Source organism: Hippocampus guttulatus, chromosome 3 (assembly GCF_054856545.1).
Source record: "Hippocampus guttulatus isolate MCC_2025c chromosome 3, RoL_Hgut_1.0, whole genome shotgun sequence".
Classification (NCBI taxonomy): Eukaryota; Metazoa; Chordata; class Actinopteri; order Syngnathiformes; family Syngnathidae; genus Hippocampus; species Hippocampus guttulatus.
Genome location: NC_141263.1, coordinates 9,553,505 through 9,578,477, shown reverse-complemented (window position 1 = coordinate 9,578,477; position 24,973 = coordinate 9,553,505). Strand labels below are relative to the sequence as shown.

The following is a 24,973-nucleotide window of genomic DNA, read 5'->3' as shown; positions in this document are numbered from 1 at the left end:
TAATAGCATCTGTGGTGAGTACGATGACATTTATTTATCGAAAAATTTTATATTGATAAAAATACTCTATTGTATTGTAATGTAAAGTTTGGGAGTTGGTCAGGTGATGTACTGGAAGATAAAGGGAACTGTGATTTTGAAATAGCTTCAAATATGTGAAATGCTCTTCTTTAATGCCACACATTTACCTCTTTGGCATGTGGATATTAATCGGATATGTTTGTGATGCGTGCGAGTGAACGTGCTTGGAAGGGACACTATGCAGACATCATTCATGAATTTGCAACGTTGTTTTTAGTAGCTGTCTGCAGGGTGAACATTGCCATGTTATGTAGCGTTTTTTTGTACATTATTTGGTGATGTGATGCCGATATTACGAGGTGGGTTATGTCACTAAATACTCACTGTAGGGCCTGGTCCAAAACTCACCCATCACTGGCATTTGCACTTTCCATGAAGTATTTTGGAAAGAGCAAAACACTAAGTATGCTGAGCTTTTATAAGGCAGATTTTTGCTTGGGCTCACAAAAATTTGTAGCGTTATATGTAAGAAAGCAAATAATCAAATGTTTTGGTTTCTATGAGAAATATACAGTATTTTCCACATATCCTAAACAACTGGAGGATGCCTGGTGGTATTTTATTTATTTATTTGCATGATGCTGTACATTTCTGAGGCACAGCACACAGAGAAGCAGAGCATACTCATACAAGAATGTCAGAGGAGATGAAGAGATGAAGTGAGCGGTGTGGGGGACAAATGATGCTTCATCCCTTCGTTGAGTCTCGAGGGCAGACTCAAGGGCATCTTGACAGAAGTCAGGATGCAGACGAGACTCGCTGCAATTTTATTATGCCTATAAATCCTTAGTGATGACCTCCTCCTACGGGACCCCCAAAACAACAGCAAAGGAAATGCATAAAGTACACATAATATGTTGGAAAATTGTGAGTGTCTGTTTCTATAACAAACAGTGAGACACACTTACTGGAAGGTGGTGAGCAGATAAGATGGTCTGGAGCTCGTTAAGGAAAACAGTAAGTACCAAGAATGCACATGATGTAATTTTGTTAAGTGGCATGCTAGTTCATTATCAGGAAACCTCAAGACACTTGTGCTAAGCAAGTATTAAATTAATATTAGGTGGTCACGATTATGGCTAATGAGGTGCCCAATAATAAAGTCAACAAATATTTGCAGCTGACAAATTTCTGCATCATGGAAATTTTAAGTGAATGCTGAGATGCTCTTGCTGATCTGAAATATAACATGGATAACTGAAATGCACATTTGCATTCACATCTGCAGGCATACTGGGCATCCAAACGATGTTGGAAAATGAAAATTGAAAACGTCCTCCCAAGCCCCAACCTTGATGATTGTATTTGCATCAGGACAGAGGTTTGTTAGCAAGTCAGTGTCAGACACGTGTGCAGAAGGTGTTTATGTTTTGGTCTTGTTTTGATTCAGTGGCAGTGAACTGGCACTATGTTTATCAAGTTTAGTAAGGCCGGTGTCATCATGACTTCCAAAAGTGCTTTGATGGTCAACGTCAATAGATCCCCTCCATGAGTCATCAAGTTACCGTGGTGGAGGGGTTTGCATGTCGCAGACCCAGTGATCATAGGAGTTAAGTTGTCTAGGGCCTTATGCCACTGGCACGGTCACCCACGGCAAACAGGTCCTCGGTGAGGAACTAGACAGAGCACGGCTCATCGACCCCTAATGATAACATTTGGACCTTGTTGTCTCTTGTCTGGATATGGTTCACCAGGGCCCCCTTCTGGAGCCCTTTGAGGTGGGGCTCTCTGGCGAGCGCCTGGTGGCCGGGCCTTTACCCATGGGGACAGGCTGGGCATAGCCTGAAAAGACTGTTAAAAGATGTGAGTCCCTCTGCTCATGGGCTCACCACCTGTGGATGGGGCCAAAGGGGTCGGATGCCCTGTGAGCTGGGCAGCGGCAAAAGGCAGGGATCTTGGTGGTCCGAAACCTGGTTGCAGAAAGTAGCTCTCCGGACATGGAATGCCACCTCTCTGGCAGGGAAGGAGCCTTGGCTGGTGTACAAGGCAGAGATGTTCCGACTGGACATAGGCTAGATTTCTCTCACAGCTTGGGCTCTGGGCTCTGGCACCAGTCCTCATGGTGCGAGGCGCAGACCTTCATAGTTCTGCTAGGGGACTTCAATGCTCACGTGGGCAATGACGGTGAGGACTGATTGGGAGGGAGTTTGGTCATCTTACATATGTGGCCGGCACACATCCCAGGTGTGGATACACACTTACTGAACAATCAAGGTTAGTGATATAAGGCCATTGCAGTTGGAATTTTTGCACCATTACAATCCTGAACGACAGGGAGTCATCATTTATTCCGCACCATGAAACACACGTTACACACATGACATTTTAAGGTATTTGCTTTGCAGGCCTAAGAAGAGTGATCATTTTTACTCGGCATACAGGTATATGCAGAACTAAAATGGAGCACTTTAATATAATGTTGTAATCATTATGGCCTTTATAATTATATTTCTGAGAGGATGTGAGGGAGTGCACAGTATGCCCTTGTGATGTCTCCCAAGCGTTTGTGCTTAAAGTAAAGCCAGAAACTTTGAGTTGCAGTGGGGTATTGGTTCAGTTGAGTGTTTTGTCTACCTGGCCAGCACAGCAACAACTTTTAGTATCCAGTTGATTTAGAGCATAGGTGTCAAACTCAGGTCCTGGGGGGCCACTGTCCTGCATGTTTTCCAAGTCTCCCTGTTGCAACACACCTGATTCAAATGATCAACTCATCAGCAAGCTCTGCGGAAGCCTGACACTGAACCTGTTCATTTGAATCAGGTGTGTTGCAACAGGGAGACATGGAAAACATGCAGGACAGTGGCCCTGCAGGGCCTGAGTTTGACACCTATGATTTAGAGGTACAGTATCTCACAAGACCTCTGGCTTAAAAAAAATACATAAAAGACAGGTACTTACATGCCATTAAAGCAAATGCATTTTTATCTGTTACTTTAGTTATGCTCTTTTTAATGACTGTCCATTCTGTGATTTGTTTACCAAAGTTTTCGCTAGTTTTATCAAGTATAGGACACGAAGAAAAATTCACTTTTGGTTCTGTTTTCTCTTGCTCAAAGTATATTTGTGCAGCCACATTTAGGAAGGCAGAAAGATTTAAGTGCCAGCTGCAAATTATTTTAATTAGGGAAGCCAAATCGGCTATTTATATCAGTTGAAGAGACAAATTGCCCTCTGGTCTTAAAAATTATTGCTTTTGGCATTGTGGAGGTGCTACTTGACAGTAAGGTTAAAACTGGAGTTTTGCTGCGACAAGACCGCAGGTAACCCCAGTATTTTTTGCAGATGTGGGATGATGAGGAAATTTTATGCAGTTTGTCCCAAAACAAAGGCCTAACGTTCATTGCTATTCTTGGCTGAGTTTGGATGATTTGTAGGTAATCTTATCACAATGTCTTCTTGTTACTTTCTTTTGTAAACTACTGTTTTTCTAAGAAATCCAGATTTCTTCTGCTTCCTATTATTATTTTTTAAATTTTTATGATTATTATTGGCGGCCCGGTGTTCAACTGGTTAGCACGTCGACCTCACAGTGTAGAGGTACCAGGTTCGATTCCAGCTCCACCCTTCCTGTGTGGAGTTCGCATGTTCTCCCAGTGCCTGTGTGAGTTTTCCCCGGGTACTCCAGTTTCCTCCCACATTCCAAAAACATCCATGGCCGGCTGATTGAACAGTCTAAATTGTCCGTAGGTGTGAGTGTGAGCGCCGATGGTTGTTCGTCTTTGTGTGCCCTGTGATTGGCTGGCAACCAGTTCAGAATGTCCCCCGCCTACTGCCCGGGGACAGCTAGGATAGGCTCCAGCGCCCCCCACGACCCTTGTGAGAATGAAGCAGATTGGAAAATGGATAGATGGATTATTACGATTATTATTTTTATTATTATTACATGACTAAACTGTGTGAACATGTTTTGCATGTCAGTTATATGATGCCGTGTGACATATGGCTTGGCGATAGCCTGTCAATATTTTTTATTTTGATTTGAGCCTGCCTTTCATACTAAGTACATAATAAGACCTTTTCATTTCTGAAATCCTTTCCAGTTATCCTAAGTTAGGTGCTAAACAGAACATAGCAGATGTTGAACCAACCTTTCCCTAAATGCACTGGATGTGACTGGCAAGTCGGTTGGTGACTCTTTGCTAATCGATAGGTAATTCCCTTTAATAATCAAGTGACCCCTACAATTGGAATGAGTTGGGAGCCATAATAATTGATTACTTTTGCCGAACAGTCTCCCTCGTGGATTCAGTCTGGACAACATTTATGACTCATTTATCATGAAGCTGTTTCACAAGATGCTGACATATGCATGTTCCATGCTTTGCATTTGAATCGAAAAATAATGTTGTCAGGAATTTCTCCCTGAACTGGTCACCGGACAATTGCGGCACATAAACAGACAAACAACATTCAAAATTCCGTACGATTTTGAGACTTCAATCAACTTACCATTCAGGTTTCTCAAATGTGCGTGGAAAATGAAAAACCACATGGGCATGAAAAGAATATGGAACCTTCACACTGGAAAACCAGAGTCAAAATTTGAACCGTCAATCTCTGCACGGTGAGGTGGATGTGCTAATCATTCATCCACTGGACCTGAATGATATTGTTCATTTGGATGAACTTTTGAGAGCGATTTCTGAAATCTTAAAAATCTGACCCAGGGAGAGAAAAAAAAACATGCAGGCAGACCGGTGCCAAGACTCAGAAGTGTGCAGTAAACATGCTAACCCGTAGCCCAACATGCTCTCCCTCCCTTGTTTCTTTCTGACTTTCGGGTTGAGTGAACGCTGGCGCGTTTTGGCTGCCGCTGCTCAACCCGTATTGTTTTGTGTTTTTTGTTATTGTAAAGTGTCCTTGGGTGTCTTGAAAGGCGCTTATAAATAAAATCTATTATTATTATTATTATTACTGTGCTGCCAGCTTTAAGAAAAAAAAATCCAGACGTGAAAATGCATAGGGAAAATGTTACTGTCCTATTGTTTTTGGTGGGGAAAAGTATTTTGTATTTACCAATAAACGGTCCCAATTAAGTCTTTGGTTTTAACTGTTTTATCATGAAAATCAAAAAAAAAAGAAGGTAACGTTACATAAACACTGAAAATGAATGGAGATTTGTCAGTCCGATGATGCATCCATCGAACTAGTCTCTGTACCGCTTATCCTTAGTAGGGCTGCAGGCGTGCTGCAACCTGTCCCAGCTGTCTAAATCTTGTGCCTGAAATTTGACGAGTCAGAGAAGAGAGTGGTTGCATGTAGTTTGTTGTGACATATTTTGATTTACTTGGAACTTTCTTTGTTAAAATCACCCAAACCAATAAACATAGCACGTTTACCAACCCCTGTTTCATTTCCAAAGCTGCTGTGTTTCCATAGACCAGCAATGACTACTCTGCTCCACAATGCCCTTCAGCCATACTGGAATTTAAATTCTTATACACAGTCAAATGAAGATAAGTCCAATGAACTCCACTTGCGGGTTGAGTTTGGACTTCATTGGCACTCATCACTGTCGAATTTCAACATCAATTCAGGATTTAAAAAAGTAAATCATATACGACAACATAATCTTGACAAGTGTCGTATGAACATGTAAACATGTTAATACATCTTCAAACATGTATAGCCATAGCTGTCAGCTAAAGCCAGGCATTTGAAGACCGTTTGATGTTTTGCATTTTTCGAAATGAAAAAGCTGTTAGTTTATCCGGTTACAAAATAATGACATGTAAATACATTTATGCATATTCCATGTACACTAAAACACAACATTCTGCATTTGCTCATGTCGCAAAAACATTTGAGAGGAAAAAAAAGGTTGATCTCCAGTCCCACTGTGCTCAATCTCTTCAAACCACCTGTTTTCGCCGAATCGCTAGCATAATCCTCTGTAAACAGTCTTAAAAAATATATTCTAGAATGTTGATGGCAGTTGGCTTGGCGCAGATCTGAGATGTGGGTAATCCATGCAATAATGATGTAACTGCTTCACATTTAGAACCATCGTTGAAAACCTCTGTCTGGATTTGAATGTAGGCCGCACAAGCTGCTCAGAGAAACTCGATGGGCGATTTTCTGCTTGCATTTTGAGATATGAATTGATTAATATAGCACATTTGAGCTTTCCGTTGTGTTGACACCCCCTGACACAGCAGATGCTGCTTTTCACAGAGGAGTTTGATGAACAAATGCATTCGGAAATGAAACAATAGTAGTCTAGTGATGCTTTATTTTTTTCACCGCCCAAAATTATGTTTCTGTTGTTATTGTCCATTCTTAAAGACTGAGACTCATTCCCAGTTGCAGCCAAAGCAGGAGAATTGGCCACCACCTCTCCATCAATGTCGTACTGTAGTTCCGTGTGTGCATGTTGCATGTCAACTGGGGATGGACAACCTGGAGGGGCCCCCAAGGCAAGTTTATTTGTATAGCACATTTCAGCGCAGACGAGAACAAGACAATTCAAACTGCTTTACATGAAACATTAAAAGTATTACAGAAAGAAAAAAATATATTTGTTATTGCAAACATCATAATAAAATAATTTAAATAATTTGATTAAAATGATTGAAACCAAGCATTGGTCTCGTTAAAGTAAAAAAAAGTGTGCAAATGGGGATTAAAACAAGAGAAGAGAAGATCGATTTGTGTGAACGCTGCAGTAAACAATCATCTTTCAGCCCTGATTTAAATGAACTGACAGTTGGAGTATTCCAGGAGTTCGTTCCACATGTTAGGGGGTGGTTCACTTTTGTTTGGTTCTGGGAACACACAATAGACCTGTCCCAGACACCCAGACACTCGTACATCTTGCGTGTATTTTGGTCCAAATCCATTGAGAGATTTATGGATAAAAAGCAAGATTGCAAAATCTATTGTTTGACTCTCAGGAAGCCAATGTGGTGATTTGGGGACAGTTGTGATGTGGTCGAATTTCCTGCTGTTTGGAAGGACTCTTCCTATTCCACTTTCTTCGCAGCAAACCTACCAACAAAACTTGGAATACAGTCTACCTCTCTGCCAATGTTCTGAAACCCAATTTACTCGAGACGTTGTGAGTATTTATTGTCTGTCCATGCAAAATTCCCTGCTGGTCATGTATAGTTTGAAACCTTTTGTACCGTGTTTGTTTATCTAGCTCGACTGCCAGGAGGATGCTGACCTTTCACATCCACCCCACTGACCTGACTTGGAAAGATCACTGACCTAGTGTACTGCCATAGCCCCTTGAAGGGCTAAATGCTAAATTGTTTAACCTGCAGAGAGCAACATTTAGTGGTGCATCCACAAAGAGCAAGTTAACCTGACGATTGGCCTCATATAACAGCCTACGGTGATCTTTTGCTTTTAAATGCAACCCACCTGTGCTTTCATTGCAAAACCTGTCTGAAGCTTGTGTATTTTTTAATATGCATCACAAGAGCATAAACTTATTTTCACATGCACATATGGTGGATATCACAGGTGTCAAAGTCAAGGCCTGGGGGCCAAATCCGCCCCCGCCCCCCACATCATTTTATGAGGCCCGCGGGAGCAGATCATATGTGTCAGTTATCATGATTCTTGCTGAAATCTGTACCAAAATGTCAAATTGTAATGGGTAATAAATAACGTTGAGATTTTGCACTGGCTCTGGATGGGAAGCCGTAACTCCCAAGTGGCCCGCGACTAAAATCAGTTTGACACCACTGGTGTATATTTTATGATTGGTATGATTTCATTTGAGCAGCGATGTTTTAATTTTGAGCTGCAGGTTTTGGGGTTTTTTTTGCTTGATTTTTTTGTTTTTCGCACATTAATCTCAGGGTCTTGAAGCAAGGTTTTTCTGAAACATTAGGAATATGACAATGTGACAAAATGAACAATTGTTTTTATATCTATCTATCTATAGATAGATAGATACACACAAACACAACTCCTATCTGGACTCTCGCCTGGATGTAAAAAATCGATCGGACGCTAACATTTCTATTTGCCCTTTTACCCCTCCTTCCCAAGCCCAAGACTGATAAAGCCTGTACTTCAACCACAGGTGCTCGACAAGCAGACATAAACAAACGACAATAACACTTGCCCTGCAATATTAACTTGTTTGGCTGATTGCTCTTTTCTCCAGCCCCGCGTGCAGCATCCTGATTGACTCTATCTCTCACACACAGAGCCGGTCTGATTGTGACACGCCCCCCCCCCCCCCCACCCCCTTGCCCACAATCCTCCCCATTCATTACATGTCAGGTTTTGAGATTTGTTGTTCTTGTCTTTTAACGTACGCTACATGTGCTGAGGTTTTTTTTCCTCCCCCGGAGGTTCTTGCTGATGATGTGGTGTGACATCACTGGCACACAGGGAAGGATTTACAGCGCGTTATGATTTTAGTCATCACTTACTTGGCAGTGTAGTGAAGACATTCCCAAACCATGCTCCCACTTGAGGAGAATGCTTGAAGTCAGTTGTCCCCCCCCCCCCACCCTTCTCTATTGTTTTCTTTTCACAGTTTCTATTAACACAAGATATTGTAGCGCTGAACAGCGAATCACCAGGCTTCCCGTTCTGTCTCCCCTCTGTTGGTTATTGTTTTGTTTATGTTCCTCTGGACGGGTTGTAACTGAGAAAGAAAATTCCTTGTGTATGTGTGTGTTTTTTTTTTACTTACATGGCCAATAAATTTTATGCTGGTTCCTCTTCTCAGTTTAAGCCTGTATTGTCCTGAGACTTTTTACAGCATCCTGGGACTTCACATGAGCTAACAGTACCCTCTCTTGCTTTATTTATTTCTTGCGCCTTTTGATATTCATACTCTTATGGCTTTACTACATTACCATGTGTGCACCGGTATGCGCCACAGGCCTGTCCCTCGAGAGGCGGTCTTGCGAGTCAAGTGTGAGGCAGAAAAAGGACGTAAAGAAGAATGAAGTGTGAATAATGTATGTATTATGTATTATTAAGCGGCCAATAAATCGATTGAGTGCAGAGGTCGTGGGTTCAATTCTGGACCCTGGCCTTCCTCTGTCGAGATTACATATTCTCCCCATGCCTGTGTGGGTTTTCTCTGGGTACTCCGGTTTCCGCCCACATTTCAAAAACATGTACAGTTGATTAATTGAACACTCTAAATTGTCTGTAGGTGTGAGTATGAATGTTTGTCTTTGTGTTCCTGGCAAACGGATGGCATCTCTTCATCTTTCCATCCTTACATGCTGGGGCCTATCCCAGCTGTCTTTGGGGAGTAGTCAGTGGACACCCTGAAATGATTGCCAGCCAATCGCAGGGCACACAAGAAAAACAATCAAAGCACATTCTATTTGACTTGTTGAGTACAAATATTGTACTCAACAACATATTGTATCTTATTAAAACAAATATTATTTTAGTTCTTGATGTTGAACTCATTTTGTTATCAAAGGCTGAAAATTGAATTTAGCTGTTAAAATGTTTGACATGACCTCAATTTAGATAGTAATCATTTAATTCCATTCAAATTTATTTAACTCCGCTGGAGGAGAAAATTAACCTGTCCAAACCCTTGAATGTAATATTAACATTTACGAGCAGGGATGTGTTGTCACTTAATTGATTTCAGCAATCTACCAAATTTGTTCATCCTCAACTGCTGAGCTGCTACGTTGATCAAAATAAACTTGGGAACGGAAAATGAACTACCGGTAGTTTGGATGTGCCATTTCCTGAATGAATCGAACATGTGAAAATATAACCAAGCGAGCGTTGAAGAAGCATAAAGTCAGTTCAGGTCCTTGGCCCAGTCTATGTACAGCACAATCTGAATCCATTGTTTTGTTTTGTTTTTTTTAATTGTTGTAAAGTTAACAAGTGTCTGCAAATCCAGTCAGAGTGTGATTCTGTTGGGTTAACATTACTTTGTAAGTCACCGATGATGTCATTTTACCTGAGTTCCATTCGTCCAGCGTAGGTTCGGTTCCTATTCCGCGAAAGTGCAAATGTGAATCGTTGTCTATCTCTATATGTGCACTATGTCTGACTCCATGCTTTGGTTTTGTGCAGTTCGGAACTTCCAAGGTCAAACACGATCCACTCTGGGATGTTGATTGACTACCTGACTGACTGTTGACTTGATTTTATATTTTTTGACCAATATGTAATATTTCTTCATTCTTTATTTATACTATCAAAAAAAAAAAGAAAACCACACGGTCCCTGCCTGTGGATATTCTCATTCGTCGAAATCATTTCATTTTCAAGGCATTGAATCAATCACAACAGGACTGCTTTGTCTGTCTACGAAGACGATTCACCTCTCATCCGAATAGGCTTCATCAGTTCATGCAAAAAGACTTGGTTAGGACCTGTAGGTGTTGGCCTGAAGGCCCCTCTATGTGTATTGAAATCTAGGTCCACAAAGAAACAACCTAAATTTATTTTAACCTGTAGTTCTGGATTTTGAATAAGGAGAATAAATAAATGCAAATGATCATACAAACAATACGTACTATATCGTCACAGCTGGCGTTGACTCTTTACAAAGCATTCAAACTGAACATTGACATGCATTAGGCGTGGGAACATGAAGACAAGTAACAATCATCCAAAACTTCAATCAATCATTGATATGCTGTGCAGAATACACATCAATATTTTTTTTTCACAGTGCCCCACCCCATTACTGTGGCGTAAAGTGCTTCTTTGATTGATTGGTGTCAGAATTTTGGACAAATTAGAACAATGCTGACCTGTCACAAATGGATTTAATTACAAAAAAAAAAGTTCCATACCCCTTGAGTTATCGGTGGATGTTCGAACAAAAACCGTTGTGCATGTCAATCAAAATCAAACCACATTGATTGCTCGTCTAGTATACAAAAAAAGATGTGACAAAATTATTTTATTTTTTATTTGGAATTATAAAATATTGTTTGACCGGCTATCAAAAAGCTACACAACAACCATTATTCACCCCAAGTATAACAAAATATATTCAGATTAGCGATGCTTACTGAAGGTTGTCACTCAAAGTCAAAGAAAGCTCATGAGAAGAATAACAATGACTTTGAAAAAAAGTTTGAAACTACTGTGCATTTCACGATCTCTGCTTGGTATGCTGCAGGGGAATGCGGCGTAAGTCTCTGAGGTGCACCACATCACTGTATAAAAAAAACAAGTCATCTCTCTGTTTGGACACATAGAGGTCACAGAATTTAAGAAGATAATTTTGCTGCAGCTATCATACAACCAACTATTTAACTTCATGGAATACCAAAACCTGTCTGTGAATACAACAGGCACTTGAAATATTAGTTTCCTTGATTGCCATCCCTACATCCCTACTTAATTTTACTACCTACTGTCCTCAGCATGCCAAAATATGACTGACATGACTGTTTGTACTGGCTTCTTATTTTTTTTGTTAAGGCAGCAATGGTATATTGTTCCAGCATAGTTATAAACACAGTGCACATATTTTCTCATTTTAATTTGGATGTCTGCAACAAGTTCCAAAAAAGCTGGGGCAGGGGAAACAAAAAGACTGGAAAAGTTGATGAATGTAAAAAAAAGAACAAAAAAAAAACATGTTTGGAACATTCCACAGGTGAACAGGTTAATTAATGGGGAACAGGCGAGTGTCATTATTGAGTATAAAATGAGCATCCTCGAAAGGCTCCGAGCAAATAGTCCAGCAGTTTAAGAATGTTTCTCACTATTCAATTGCAAGGAATTTCGGGATTTCATATGCTTTGGTCAATACCGTCATCAAAAGAGAAGAAAGTCTGGAGAAATCTGTGCACAAATGCACAAGGCCAAAAACCAACTTAATGCCCGTGACCTTGGATCCTCCAGGTAGCACGGCATGAAAAACTGGCATCGTTTAGAATACATAAAAAATATATATAATAATACAAATAAAAGCGAAGCCACACATCAAAAACACACAAAAATGCATCTCTCTGAGCCCAAGCTCATCTGAGATAGAAAGTGAAAATGTGTTCTGTGGTCTGACGAGTCCAAATGTCAAATTGTTTTTGGAAATTATGGACTTTGTGTCCTCCAAGCCAAAGAAGAAAAGGACCATCTGGAATGTTATCAGCACAAAGCTCAAAAAGCGAGCATCTGTGATGGTGTGGATTCCTGTTTCACCCAAGCAACGTCTTTTTAAAGAACGCCCCTGCTGATTGCAGCAAGACAATGCCAAGCTCCTCTCTGCATGTTACAACAGCAAGACTCCGTCATACAAAGAGTGTGAGTACTTGACTGGAGTGAATATCTGCCTCCCACTGAAAATGTGTGGCGTGTTAGGAAGTGCAAAATATGACAGTGGAAACCCCCAACTGTTGAGCAACTGAAGTTGGACATCAAGCAAGAATGGGAAAGAGCAGTTACGAAGCTTCATCAACGAGTCTTCTCAGCTCCCAAATGCTTATTGAGTGTTCATGTTCGAAAGGTGAGGTAACGCACTGTCCCAGCTTTTTTGGGGGGAATGTGTTGCAAAATAAAGTTAATCAGTTTCAACATTTAATTCCTTGTCTTTTCAGTGTATTCAAACTGATAATGATTGCAGATGATAGTTTTCTGTTTTTACTTTGTTTTTTTCACAACTTACAAGATTCAAATGGTAATATAGGCCGAACATTTGTTCATCTATTTATCTATTTTCTACGTGGGTGAGCTGGACCTTCTCCCAAATGACTTTGGGTGAGAGGCAAGGTACACACTGGAAACTCAGCTCAGTCGCACGGCACAATTAGAGAAACAACCATTTAACTCACATTCAAAGCTATGGACAATGTCGATTCCTCAATTAACCTATCATGCATGGATTTGGAATGTGGGAGGAAGCCGGGGCAATCGGGAAACACAGTATTATGATGTAATTTACAAAAGTATATTACTTTTGGCAACCGGTATAAATGAAAAGTAGTGATTGGCTATTAGAACTCATTAATTGTCACTGACATATATTTTTGTCTTTTCAAAATCCAGACATTCCAGCTACGTTTTTATATATATTTTTTTTTAAATCTTTTGACGTGATAGGGTAAAGGAGGGTCTGCAAATGTCAGGCGGTGAATGAGTTTTAAAAACATGGCGATTCCAACCCAAGTAGAGTTCATGGTGGCACACAGTTGATCGAAAATGTCTCCAACAGAAAGTTAATATGGTAGTGTCATTCACCAAACGTCCTGTCAAATGTTTTTCCCAGGAGAGTTGAGTGGTCCCTGTGTCTTTCTACTTTGTCTGGCGCCCAGGAATGTTGGCCATTTGAATGTTGTCTCCGTGTAGTCCAGGGTTGTAATAACCCGAACGGACGAAATTCAGATCCAAAGGTTCACTGTTGTCCAATCTCAGAACTGGAAAATAAATATTTACAAATGAAGTTGCCATAATTCAAAATTCTCCTCCCTAAATCAACATTTGCCAGATTGTAACACAGTCCAATCTATGACTAAAGTGACTCCGTTATGAGCAACCAACATACTTTCTGCCCAGCACCAGCAGTGTTGGCTACAACTCGGGAGACATAATGCCTGGTTTTATCAGCGGCTCTGTTTTATCTCTTTATTTATTTGAATCTGCGGCTCAAAATTACAAAAAAAATACCAATACCAATAACACTTATTACAAAAAGTTGTTGTACTATACAGAACTGTTGCTCCTGTGTACCGGTATTTTTTAATAAACATTATTCCATGTCATATAGAGGTATGTGTTCGTGTGACACCCGAATTTAACCTTTGGGGAATATTAAATATTTTATCGGATCTTATGGTATCTTATCTTACCGGGGTCAGAGGGGAAGTCCTCAACCAGTTTCCTGTGTGAGAAACCTTTGAGGTGTCGTCTCTTCAAGACGACGTATGCCACCAGTCCCACGATGGACACCACCACAGCTGTTCCTAATACAGCCCCCCACGCTTCATTCCGTTTGTTCCTGCTGCTCTCGGATGACAAACCTTCAGAATGAGATAAGGAATGACGGGTTAGAAGGAGGGAAGCAAAGCAGATTTTATAACGAATTGAAAAAAAAAGTGACCTGCCTAATATGTTCCACTTTAGCGCCATTTCCACACGACTGCATTACACTGGGTTAATTAAACGCCACGACGCGATTCATTCTGTTTGATCATATTTAAGCCTATGTTGATACTGTTGAGCTGCAAGCAGAATATCAACCTTGCTCTCCGAACAGTGGCAACTTTGTTACTCGTATTGAATATTAATGATGACCATTTCTTTCACAACACAGCATACACGGCAGAGAACTTTGACAGGCCATCCCTTGTCCCTTTGATAAGCTCATTTGTAATCCAATCCAACCAGGTGACTACTAAAGAGAAAACCAACAGCTTGATTTCCATCGCCTCCAGCGCTGCCTCCTGTCACCTCTTCAGTGTCCCTAAGATGTACATCACAGCTTACCTCAACAGTGTGTCGTAAACCTGTGCCTTCATCGTAACAGACACCCTTGTATCACATAACACACCTGACACAATCCTCCACCATTTCCAATGCACCTTGTGTATGGTCATTACGGTAATATGTCAACCCCAAAATGGCTCCTTGCTAAAGACATGCTGACAACGCAGAGTTCAAACTTAAGGCGATCGGTTTCGCAGTTGAACACGGAAATAGAGCAGCGGCAAGAGACTTCAAAGTTAACGAGTCAATGTTATAACTTGCTGTTGGTTAAGTGAAGTGTGTCGCTGCTTTATTAAATATGTTTTACCGACATCTGATCGTCGCTATATAAATCAGGGTGTAGTGCAGTGTAGTGTTCTGTTGGCATTTCCTTGAGCGTGGCTCCTTCTAGTGGATGCATTGTAGATTGCATGTTATAATGCGGTGCGTCTAATATATGAAAAAAATTACAAAATAGGTCATTATTGACGGTGCGCCTCATTATCCAGTGCGCCTTTTAGTGTGGAAAATACGGTATACAGTCAAACCTCGACCAAATCGGTTTTCGACCAAAAATTTTTAGTTTTTTATGCCTCGGATGATGACCGAATTTCGGTTCTCCAACAAACTGAGCGCACTTGAATGCGTCACTTGACACCTCTCACCTTCCTTACACGAGGAAGTGACGCTTCCTCGTGCCTCTCACCTTCCTTACACGAGAAAGTGATGCTTCCGAGTGGAGCGGTCCATTGTGAACAGACGTGTTCAATAAAGTGCGTGGTTTCGGTTTTCGAACAGCCTTCTAGAACAGATTATGGTCGAAAACTGAGGTATGACTGTATTTTCTATTACTTTGGGTAGTATTTATTTCTCTACTTTCCAGTGCATGACTCCCTCCCCTTCTAAATGTTCCTCCAGCTGGTCCCAGTTTCCGGTTTCTACCAGTACCCTGTTGGTCCAGGGTGCCGATGGATAGGGATGCTCTTGCATGATATTCTTCGGATGGATGCTCAGAATTGTTTGGCAAAGGTGTTTATGCAAGATGCCCTTTCTGTTCCATTTGGGAGCATTTGGAAGTTAGGTCCAGGCTTGAGTGATCAGCGACTAGTCCGCACTCTGGACTGGAGGCATTCAGTACATGTGAAACTGTCTGCCAGTCAAACACATAGATAGGTCCAGGCTGGGCAATCTTAACATCTACAAAATTAGACTCGTGCGTTGAACACTGGTGTGAACTTTGCATTGCTGAGTTGGTCCTGATACACACAACGTTCACACTGCCATATTTAACCCAGGGGCAAAAGTGATTTAGTAACTGTTTAGTCCCAACCTTCCTGGACAATAATTATATGCAGTGACCAACTGCGACAAGATCAGCGCAGACCACTTCCCTGGGAACATCGACCTGTTGTGCTTCAGTTAATCAAATAGACTAGCATGCTGTTTAACCTCAAATTGTATCGTGTCATATGATGTGATTAACGTTGCCCACCGTGCATCCATTTCAGCCTGGCCATTTCAGAAAGGGGATCCATCCACCTCTCATCCTTTCTCAAGGTTTCTTTCTCCCCCCCCCCCCCCCCGTACTGAGTTTTTTCACAGTTTGTCCCTGAAGGTTTAGACAAGGGGATGTAATTGATCTTTGTAAAAATGTGGGCTTGTAAAGGCCTCTGAGACTCTTTTGTGACCTGAGCTCAGATGTCTCAAACGTTAATACTTTCTGCTGCATGAAAAAAAAATAGAAAGATCTATGACCTGATGTTTTTTACCAGCTGAGATGTCATGCAGAGCTTCCAAAGCACAGCTCCTTAATGGGTCGACCAAGATGCCTTTTTATCCAGCCCTATTTTTTGACGCTTGTAATTCTATGGGTACAACTTTTACATCGTTTTTCTCAGAGCCTTTGGGGTCATTACATACCATATATAATGTACTGGAAATACACCGACCATTTAAGATAAGATAAGATAAGATAAGAAAACCTTTATTTGTCCCAGACTGGGGAAATTTGCAACAATAAAAATTTGATGGCTTTGTGTGTGAAAGGCAGGTTCAACAGTGAGTGGAGACCGAACCTCGAGGAAGAAAGTCAAGGCACTGCAACTGCTTGAACTCAGAATGGTTAATGTCATGTTTTTATGCATGTATTTAACCTTTTCCACTTTCATGCCTTTCATGACGCCCTCTTCAGAAGCAATTTTTTTCAGTTTTCATTTTCATGTGTGCATTTGAAATGTTGTCAAAATTCAACAATATTGTTTAAATATGATTAGATAGTACTTTTTACAATTTGATGCCACGGTCAGTTATCAATACAAATATAATTTTAACTCATCTTACGCACCTGTGTACATGCAGAGCAGGTATGTTTGAACTCCAGCTCATTCGTTCGCCCCCCCCCCCCACTATAACAGTGGATCATTGTTCCTGCTGAGTAAGAAGTTATAAAAGGACCCTTCAGGCAAAATAGGCAGCTGAAACCCAAGCCCAAGCTTTTTCTTTGGAAAGAAGGGATGTTTGTCCTCAGCCTGTGAAAATCTCAATTAATGGAGGTCGGTGAAAATGGCCAACAGTGATATCTCCTCTATGCTTTTCAACAATGAGTTTAGAGCTACTGCCAAACACATTGCCTAAAACTGATCTTCCGAGGATTATATCCCTGTTAAATTCCCCTGCTTCTGCGTTAGTCTGTAATACCTAAATCAGGGATGGGCAATTTAAATGTTGGAGGGAGGCACAATTTTTCACACATAGGCCACATAGGGCCACGTACCTCCTAACAAGTTGTATGCCTATAATGCCATTTTAAATATGGACAAAATAAATGCATTGTGCTTTTAATAAATTTCATTTTTCATCATACATTCCTCAATGCGTGTTTTTCAAAAATCTATTAACCCAGTGCAAAGTGATCTCTTGCATGAATATTAACATTCAAGCATGGCACAAACTGCTAAACAAGATAAACCAACATTAAGTGAAAGAACTTAATTTTGCATTGTTTCCACAATATATATATATATATATACTGTATATACTGTATATATACAGTATATATACTCATTTTGTAGTGTAGACCAGCATAAGACACAACTAAGCCATGTCTGTTATCTAGTGGTGAATAGTGATACGACAATGTAAAACTACAATTGATTCATATTTACAGTTCATCACCCACAAATTTACAGATTATTTTTCCCTCGCTATTTTGAAATATTTCGGCCTCTTCATTTTTTTATTAATTGTTTTTTTAAACGGTATTTCATTCTCTATTTCCCCCTTGTAATGAAGGTTTATCAGCATTTTTTGAGATTTTCTTTTTCTTTGCAGGGTTGTTGTTTTTTTTGGGGGGGGGGGGTGTCTGGGGTTTTTTTTGCCTATCCCAAACCTACATTATTGAATAATCTTTATGGCCCTACTCCAATATTATACTGGTGCTACAAACACAAGCTATGGACTATGTCCATTCACACACATTTTATTCCAATCTAGTATCATATTTTAATATATTTTCTATTGTTTTTAGTGACCTCAGACCTCTGTTTGTGGACAAAAAAAAAAAAAAGTGCAACAGAAGGACAGCTAAAAATGCAACTCTACCTGCGTCTGAGCTGCTCCCTGAAGATGCCTGTTTATCTGCCAAGTTGCCTCTTGGTGTTTTCGTAGCAACGGTTGTCTCACTGGTGGCTTCTGGAGACAACGTGTTTGGTGATGAAGATGATGCAGATGTTGTGTTCATCTCTGTTGCTGCTGTGGTTGTCACATTTTTGTTGTTCGAGTCTGTCACGTTGGTTGACCCTGCTTTCTCTCCTGATGTTGTTGTCTTTGCTGCTGTTGCTTTGTCTGTTGTTGTGTTTTCATTTAAATCACGACTCTCTGGTGCCAAAGTGGTGGTGTTGCCTATATCGCTGTGATTAACAAAACCAGGAGATATTGTTGAGTTTTGAACGAGCGGATCATCATCAATGTTCGCAGGGGGTGTGGTTGAATTAACAAACTCCACAGTTCTGGTGATGTTGCTTTGATTCAACTCTGTGTTTGTGGCGTTTGTTTTCCCATCCGACATTTCAGGTTGCGCTGTTGAGGCATTGGGGGATGTGGGAGGCTTGGTAGGTATGGCAACATCCACATCATCTGATGCTTCATTTTCACTCTGCTCCAGCCGGTCCCCATTATTCTCTTCAGGTGATGCTACACTGCTGAAATTGTTGCTTGCTTCCATACCAGACACGTTACCTTCCTGCCCATTTTCTCCTTCCTCTTCAGAAACAAGGTTTTCCTGACGCAACCAGTCTTTATCAAATGTGTACGCTGGAGAATCCGATACATTTTGAAGCGTTACCAGGTAAAAAGCCTGAAGAAACAGCAGCAGGTGTATTGCGATAAAGAAATGCCGTTCCATTTCTTCCTTATGGTATCACCTAAAACACACAATAGATCATTTCTATAATTACAAAACAAAGCAATTAGACAAATTCACAGCTGCTTTAAACTTCAGAACAAGAGTTCCATTGCCTCGTACCATTATCCAGAACCAACACTTGCCGTGAGAATAGGGTGAAACATAACCCACTTGTTTTCACAAATACAGTATCTCAAGTTAAGACACTACCATTTGGTTTTCGCGGAATTCAGGCTTGCCTTTCAAATTTAAAATTACTGGCTTGCTTGCTTGTACGTACTTACTTGCTTAATTACTTAATTCTAGTATTTATTGCTACTGTTAATCATATTAGTCTATAAACAGTGGCATGCAATAATGTGCATGCAGGAACATAGGTTTGAGGTTATGGCAACCAAATCCGGCAATATTGAGTTTCGGGGTTTTGTGGTTGCTGTATTGAAGTACTGGTAATCCACCCCTGCATTATCTGAACCGCTTTATCCTCAAGAGGGTCCACGGCGAGTACCGGAGCCTATCCCAGTTGTCTTCGGGCAGTAGGTGGGGGACACCCTGAAATGGTTGCCAGCCAATCGCAGGGCAAACACAGACAAACAACAAGCATTACCATTCACAACCACACCGAAGGACAATTTGGAGTGATCAATCAACCTCCCGTGCATGTTTTTGGAATATGGAAGATAAACCCGAGAGTACCCCGAGAACAGAACATGCAATCTCCACACAAGTGGGACCGGGCCCTGAATCAAACCCATGGCCTGTGCACTCTGACCAGTCGACCACCATGCCGCCCATGTTTCCAGTCTGAACTACAAAATACAGGTTTTCCCCTTTAAAATACTCCCCCTGGAGTCTAATTCCAGTGGTTAGCACGTCGGCTTCACAGTGCAGAGGTACCAGGTTCGATTCCAGCTCCGGCCTCCCTGTGTGGAGTTTGCATGTTCTCCCCGGGCCTGCGTGGGTTTTCTCCGGGTGCTCCGGTTTCCTCCCACATTCCAAAAACATGCATGGCAGGCTGATTGGACGCTCTAAATTGTCCCTAGGTGTGAGTGTGGGCGTGGATGGTTGTTCGTCTCTGTGTGCCCTGCGATTGGCTGGCAACTGATTCAGGGTGTCCCCCGCCTACTGCCCGAAGACGGCTGGGATAGGCTCCAGCACCCCCCGCGACCCTAGTGAGGATCAAGCGGTTCGGAAAATGGATGGATGGATGAAGTTATTGTTGTCATGCTGAAGCAGCCAGAAGTTATCCTGACACAACTCTCATCTCTTTTCGTACACTGCAAACCCCACAGGATCTCTTTGTAGACATGCTGGTTGATTCTTAGGCACACATCGAAAGGAAAAACTCTTAGTTTACTGTCTGTTTCAAATAGGTCTTTACTGACACCAGTGCTGGAACTTTTCCGACTCACCTCATATTTCCCATCAAGCTTCAGTGCAATAACACATTTAGAGAAGAACCAAACTAAAGATGCCGTTTGTTGGCAAAGACAAGGCAGTCTTTCTTTTTACCACTTAGTTTGTTTCTTCACTTATCTTAAAGGCAAGTGGTGGGTTGCTCACGGTTTCTAAAACCTCACTAAAGCTGCTCAAAATTGCTGACAATACAACAGAAAAAAAGCCAATACTCGAAAATATTCAGTGAATGCTAACTAGCTTCATTTAAACTGGTTGTCACATTTTATGGCAGGCCGCCCTTCCATCCATCCATTTTCTATACTCATTTTCTTCATTCGGGTTGGAATTTGTGTTGGAGACTATCCTAGCTGCATTTAGCAAAGACGAATGGCACACCCTGAATTGGGCCCATTATAGTCCCGCCCATTCATAGGACAATTTTGTCAGAGTTTTTCCATGCCTGGATGGGGGTCGAGACCAGGGGATGTCATTTATTTTTGTGAACTTGGTTTGATTTGTTTGTTTATTGAACATAAAACATATACAGTAATAATTTGACAGAAAATAAGGTAAATAAAATAGTAAAAAAGTAAGAAATCAGTCTTCATTCAACACAGTTATTATGTTCAAGGGAGTAGGAAGAAGTAAAAAGCTTATCTAGTCCTACCCCGTTATGTGTTTATATCTAATAAATCATTTTTATATCAATCAGAAAAGAAAGAATGTAAGAAGAAAGAAGTCTCCATTAAGGCTCATACTTTACCCTTAACCGTGATATTTTTACAACTTTTGGTTTGTATCGGGATTATATACATCCACACCCTGGCACTCTTGTGTCAATTTTCTCTTGTATTCATAATGGATATTTCAATACTTTTCTCTATTGATCAACTTAGTTCTAATTTATCATTATATTTAATGTTTATAATTTATCATTTTAACTCTGATTGATGTAGGTTGTTTGTACTATTTTTTTGAATTTGTTTTTGAACTCAGCAAGCGATTTACTCATTTTCAGGTCCGTTTCGAAATTATTCCACAGATTAACACCTTTGATAGATACACTTCTTTGCTTGATGTTTGTTCTTGTTTTGAGTTTTTTGAATAAGTTGGTACCTCTTAAATCATAACTGCTTTCTCGAATTTCGAAAAACTTCAGAATGTTTTGGCAGAGCAGGTTATTGTGTGCTTTGTACATTAATTGCGCGATTTTAAAGTCTACCAGGTCATAAAATGTCATCGTATTTAATTTGATAAATAGTGGATTTGTGGGTTCCTTATATTTCGATCTATTAATAATTCGAATTGCTTTTTTTTTGTAGTTTTAGAATAGGGAGTGTGTTTGTTTTACAGGCATTTCCCCATATTTCCACACAGTAGGTCATATATGGTAATAATAATGAAGAGTATAATGTGTACTGTGGGCCTGTGGATCGCTTTGAGACACTTTTGTGATCATCATTATGTCTCGTCGCACCAAAGCCTCACCCGTTGTAAGACTATATTATTTGCTTCCTTAACAGGGAAGTCAACCCAAAAATATTCCTTTGAAAAACAGTTTGTATGCGGCCCCACAAGTCTAAACACAGCATTCTGATTAATATGGCATTTGTGGAATATGAACGAAGCATATAAATCCACCTGCTTTGATCAAAGGTAGGATTATCCTTCGGTCAATATTTCAAGCCTGTAAATATTGGCTCCCAAAATGAAACTAACTTGACTGAAAAATCCAGAACTATAATAAACTTGGTGGCATTCGAGCACCGAATGTCGGATGTGAGCCAGATATGCTAAGTACTGTCCATCGTGCTGTCCTTTGACCGTTTTTTTTTTCTCTCACATCAGTCCATGTTCACAAAATGCCGGACAAAATATAAGATGTAAGTACACTAAGTCAGGAGGTTTTGCTGTCAGAAAAAAATGAAATGGCACAATTTGGAACAGTTTGATTGAAATGTATTTGTTTTGGCTCTTATAAATAATGCCTTCAGCTCATTTCCCTTTTCAAAATATGTTTGCAGTGATTTGATTGCAGCTTTCTTAAATACCTCGCCATGCTGCTCAGTGCTCCTCAAAAAGTTATGTCTAAGGTTGCAAATACAAAAGAATTTATAAACTGCTAGGTAATTACCACACTGTGCATAACCCGTCTGTTCTACGTTTGTGTACTGTACAGTACTCAATTCTAAAATGTCTCTGTATGATGATGGCTGAAATTCAGTTGATGCGGATTGTTTTGGGTTCCTCTTTGAAATAACGACTCAGATCTTACTCCATGAGATATTTAACAGAAGCGTGTCCATTGATCTTACACTTTGACATTTAGCTTGTTCTGCCCGGACAATGAGACAAATCAAACCTTCCCCAGTAAATCCTTACCTTATTCTCAGGCTCTTTCAGAGGAGAACAGGTGCTCGAGCAACAATTACCTGCACTGAGTGATCAGCCCGAATGATTCAGCAGTCACGCTGTGAGAGGAGGGACCACTCACACGGGGAACAACCTGCTGAACCTGCTTCCGCACCTCTCAACAAGAGTGACACACCCGCACCTGAATCCAGTCCTAAGCACCAATAGCATCGGCATACATACAGTACATAAGTGGACACAGATAGCTTCATAGGTGTGACAGAACTGTTAAATGTCAAGTTTACATTACTTGGTTGGATCCATTTCCCGGTTTCCCAGCGATAACGTTGTGAATCTCCCCGAAGTGGGTGGCGCCTCTGGCTACAGGTCCCCCCACCCCTCTCCCTGCCCTCGAGTCTTTTCTTCCCCAATTGAGGCAGTGGAAGCAGCTACTGTCGTCATAGTAACACAAAGGTGCCGGACAGGCTCAGGTTTCATCCTTACGCCTTTGTGCGTGGTGTATATCGGTCTACTCAGTGACGCGTAACTTTGTGAACTATGAGTGTCAAATGAACCGTGATTGTTGTTGTTTGAGTTGCGATATCTGCGTCATGATGTGCTTGAAATGAGATTCCAGTGCTTGAGACAAGTGCATGAGTTGGCACTCAAGGATGCTGTTCTTTTGTGAAAAGGAAGGCAGTTGGATACCTTGTATTTTAAGAAATGAACGGCTCAAAAAGCAGAGCAGAGTAGTGCATGTATCAAAGATGTATATTATTACTGTTTTCCTTGCTGCACAAATACCCACAGTACATTCACAAACAAAGACACCACTCCCTGGGTGGAGCCGCTTGCTTGAAATGTGAAATATGATATGATGAGGTCAAGCACAATCACAACAGGACAAACATGCAACCTCTGCTACCCTGATCCGGGAATGAAAGTCACTGAGGGAGCAGACATGGTTGGAACCTTACTTAGGTCATTTATAACTTCGGGTTTGTGTGCATAGAACAAATACATCACAGGAAATTCTGAGATGGAATTTACTGAGGTAGTCCACGGGTCAAGCTTAAGGCCAGTCAGCCAAATCTGCCACCAAAAAAGAATGAATGCTGTACAAAATGATAAACGTAGCGTCAATTCTGTTTCATGCCGACTATAGGAGTGTACCCCAATTTTGAGCCGTCAGACGTGTAACAGACAAACAGTAGTGTCTCCTAGCCGAATTTGAGGTGTCTTGACACGCCGTAGCCTATCTGGTGTGACATACTCAACGACAAAGTCAAGCATGTCCAAACCGTCCTCTCCCCACAACCCAGGAACAGGTCTGTCCTCTGTTTTTCACTTTTTTTTTTTTGCCTTTTCTGAAAAAAACCAAAAAAAAACCACACAAGCACAAAATGCCACCTGCTCTTTCCGCCTCCCCAACGAACCTGCACTAATGGGCTGAATCTTGACGGAGGCATGCAATGAGTGGATAGGGTCTAGTTGGTGACGGATTTGGAGTGTGCTATCTCGCCCGAATCTGGACACAGAATAATGATATTTATCTGGTTGCCTGACAAAAAAGTAGTGAGGTTTGAAAAGTCCTTCAATCAAACATGTTAAAGCACACTAGTGGGGGAATTTTACTTTGATTTGCGATTGGTTAGCACGCCGACCTCACAGGGTAGAGGTGGAGGGTTCACTTCCGGCTCCGGCCTTCCTGTGTGGAGTTTGCATGTTCCCCCCGTGCCTGTGTGGGTTTTATCCAGATACTCCGGTTTCCTCCCACATTCCCCAAACATGCATGGCAAGTTAATGGAACACTCCAAATTGTCGCTAGGTGTGATTCTGAGCGCGAATGGCTGTTTTTCCATTTGTGCCCTGCGATTGGACAGCTGGGATAGGCTCCAGCACGCCCCTCGACCCTGGGGAGGATAAAGCGGATTGGAAAATGGATGGAAGGATGAATATAAGTACAAAGAGGCAAATCAAATTGTTTTGCAGACAAAATAAATTGCAACAAGTTGCTGGAAAGCTGTTCGTCTCCACATTGACTACCAGTACAGTGCCTTGGGGCAACATACCCCCACATGCTGTCCAGGGGCACTATCACATTTCAGCTTTTGCCCACCCAACCACTCTGACATTTCTGCTTGATGGTGTGTGCGGTCTTGTTCTTTGTGCGGTGTGAAACAAACAATGTAGGACTAAAATTTGTATCATGACTAAAAAGTCAAAGCAAACCACCCATGATGTCAATCAAGAAATATCACTGTATTTTTTAGCATTTCAAAATTCAAGCCCTCAAATATGTCATTATTGTTATTCCTGATTGCTTGTGAAAACATTCCCTCGGTTACTATTGACATAGTCAACACTTTG

The 24,973-nt window shown here is 41.1% G+C and overlaps 1 protein-coding gene across 3 annotated transcripts; it reads right to left on the bottom strand.

The window, feature by feature from the left end:
* Positions 1 to 10,458: 10,458 nt before the first annotated feature.
* On the bottom strand, positions 10,459 to 22,985 carry LOC147207394 (uncharacterized). Of its 3 annotated transcripts, none has more exons than XM_086107121.1 (5): positions 22,914 to 22,985; positions 22,634 to 22,817; positions 18,052 to 18,872; positions 13,836 to 14,006; positions 10,459 to 13,403 (listed from the first exon to the last, which is right to left on the bottom strand). In XM_086107121.1, the coding sequence occupies exons 3-5, from the start codon at positions 18,851 to 18,853 to the stop codon at positions 13,282 to 13,284; spliced, it is 1,095 nt and encodes a 364-aa protein (XP_085963247.1). In that variant the 5' UTR covers positions 18,854 to 18,872; positions 22,634 to 22,817; positions 22,914 to 22,985; the 3' UTR covers positions 10,459 to 13,281. The 3 variants fall into 3 exon arrangements, with proteins under 3 accessions (XP_085963247.1, XP_085963249.1, XP_085963248.1); XM_086107123.1 differs by having other exon boundaries at positions 22,684 to 22,817; XM_086107122.1 differs by lacking the exon at positions 22,914 to 22,985 and having other exon boundaries at positions 22,634 to 22,839.
* Between the last annotated feature and the right edge of the window lie 1,988 nt (positions 22,986 to 24,973).

What these genes read in the sequence shown, in the direction of transcription:
- LOC147207394 (XM_086107121.1), bottom strand. Translation starts at nt 18,853, where the DNA reads ATGGAACGGCATTTCTTTATCGCAATACACCTGCTGCTGTTTCTTCAG. An exon ending in AGGGAGCAGCTCAGACGCAG is followed by an intron (nt 14,007 to 18,051) that starts GTAGAGTTGCAT and finishes CTCATTCTGAAG; the next exon opens with GTTTGTCATCCGAGAGCAGC. An exon ending in GGACTTCCCCTCTGACCCCG is followed by an intron (nt 13,404 to 13,835) that starts GTAAGATAAGAT and finishes TTTATTTTCCAG; the next exon opens with TTCTGAGATTGGACAACAGT.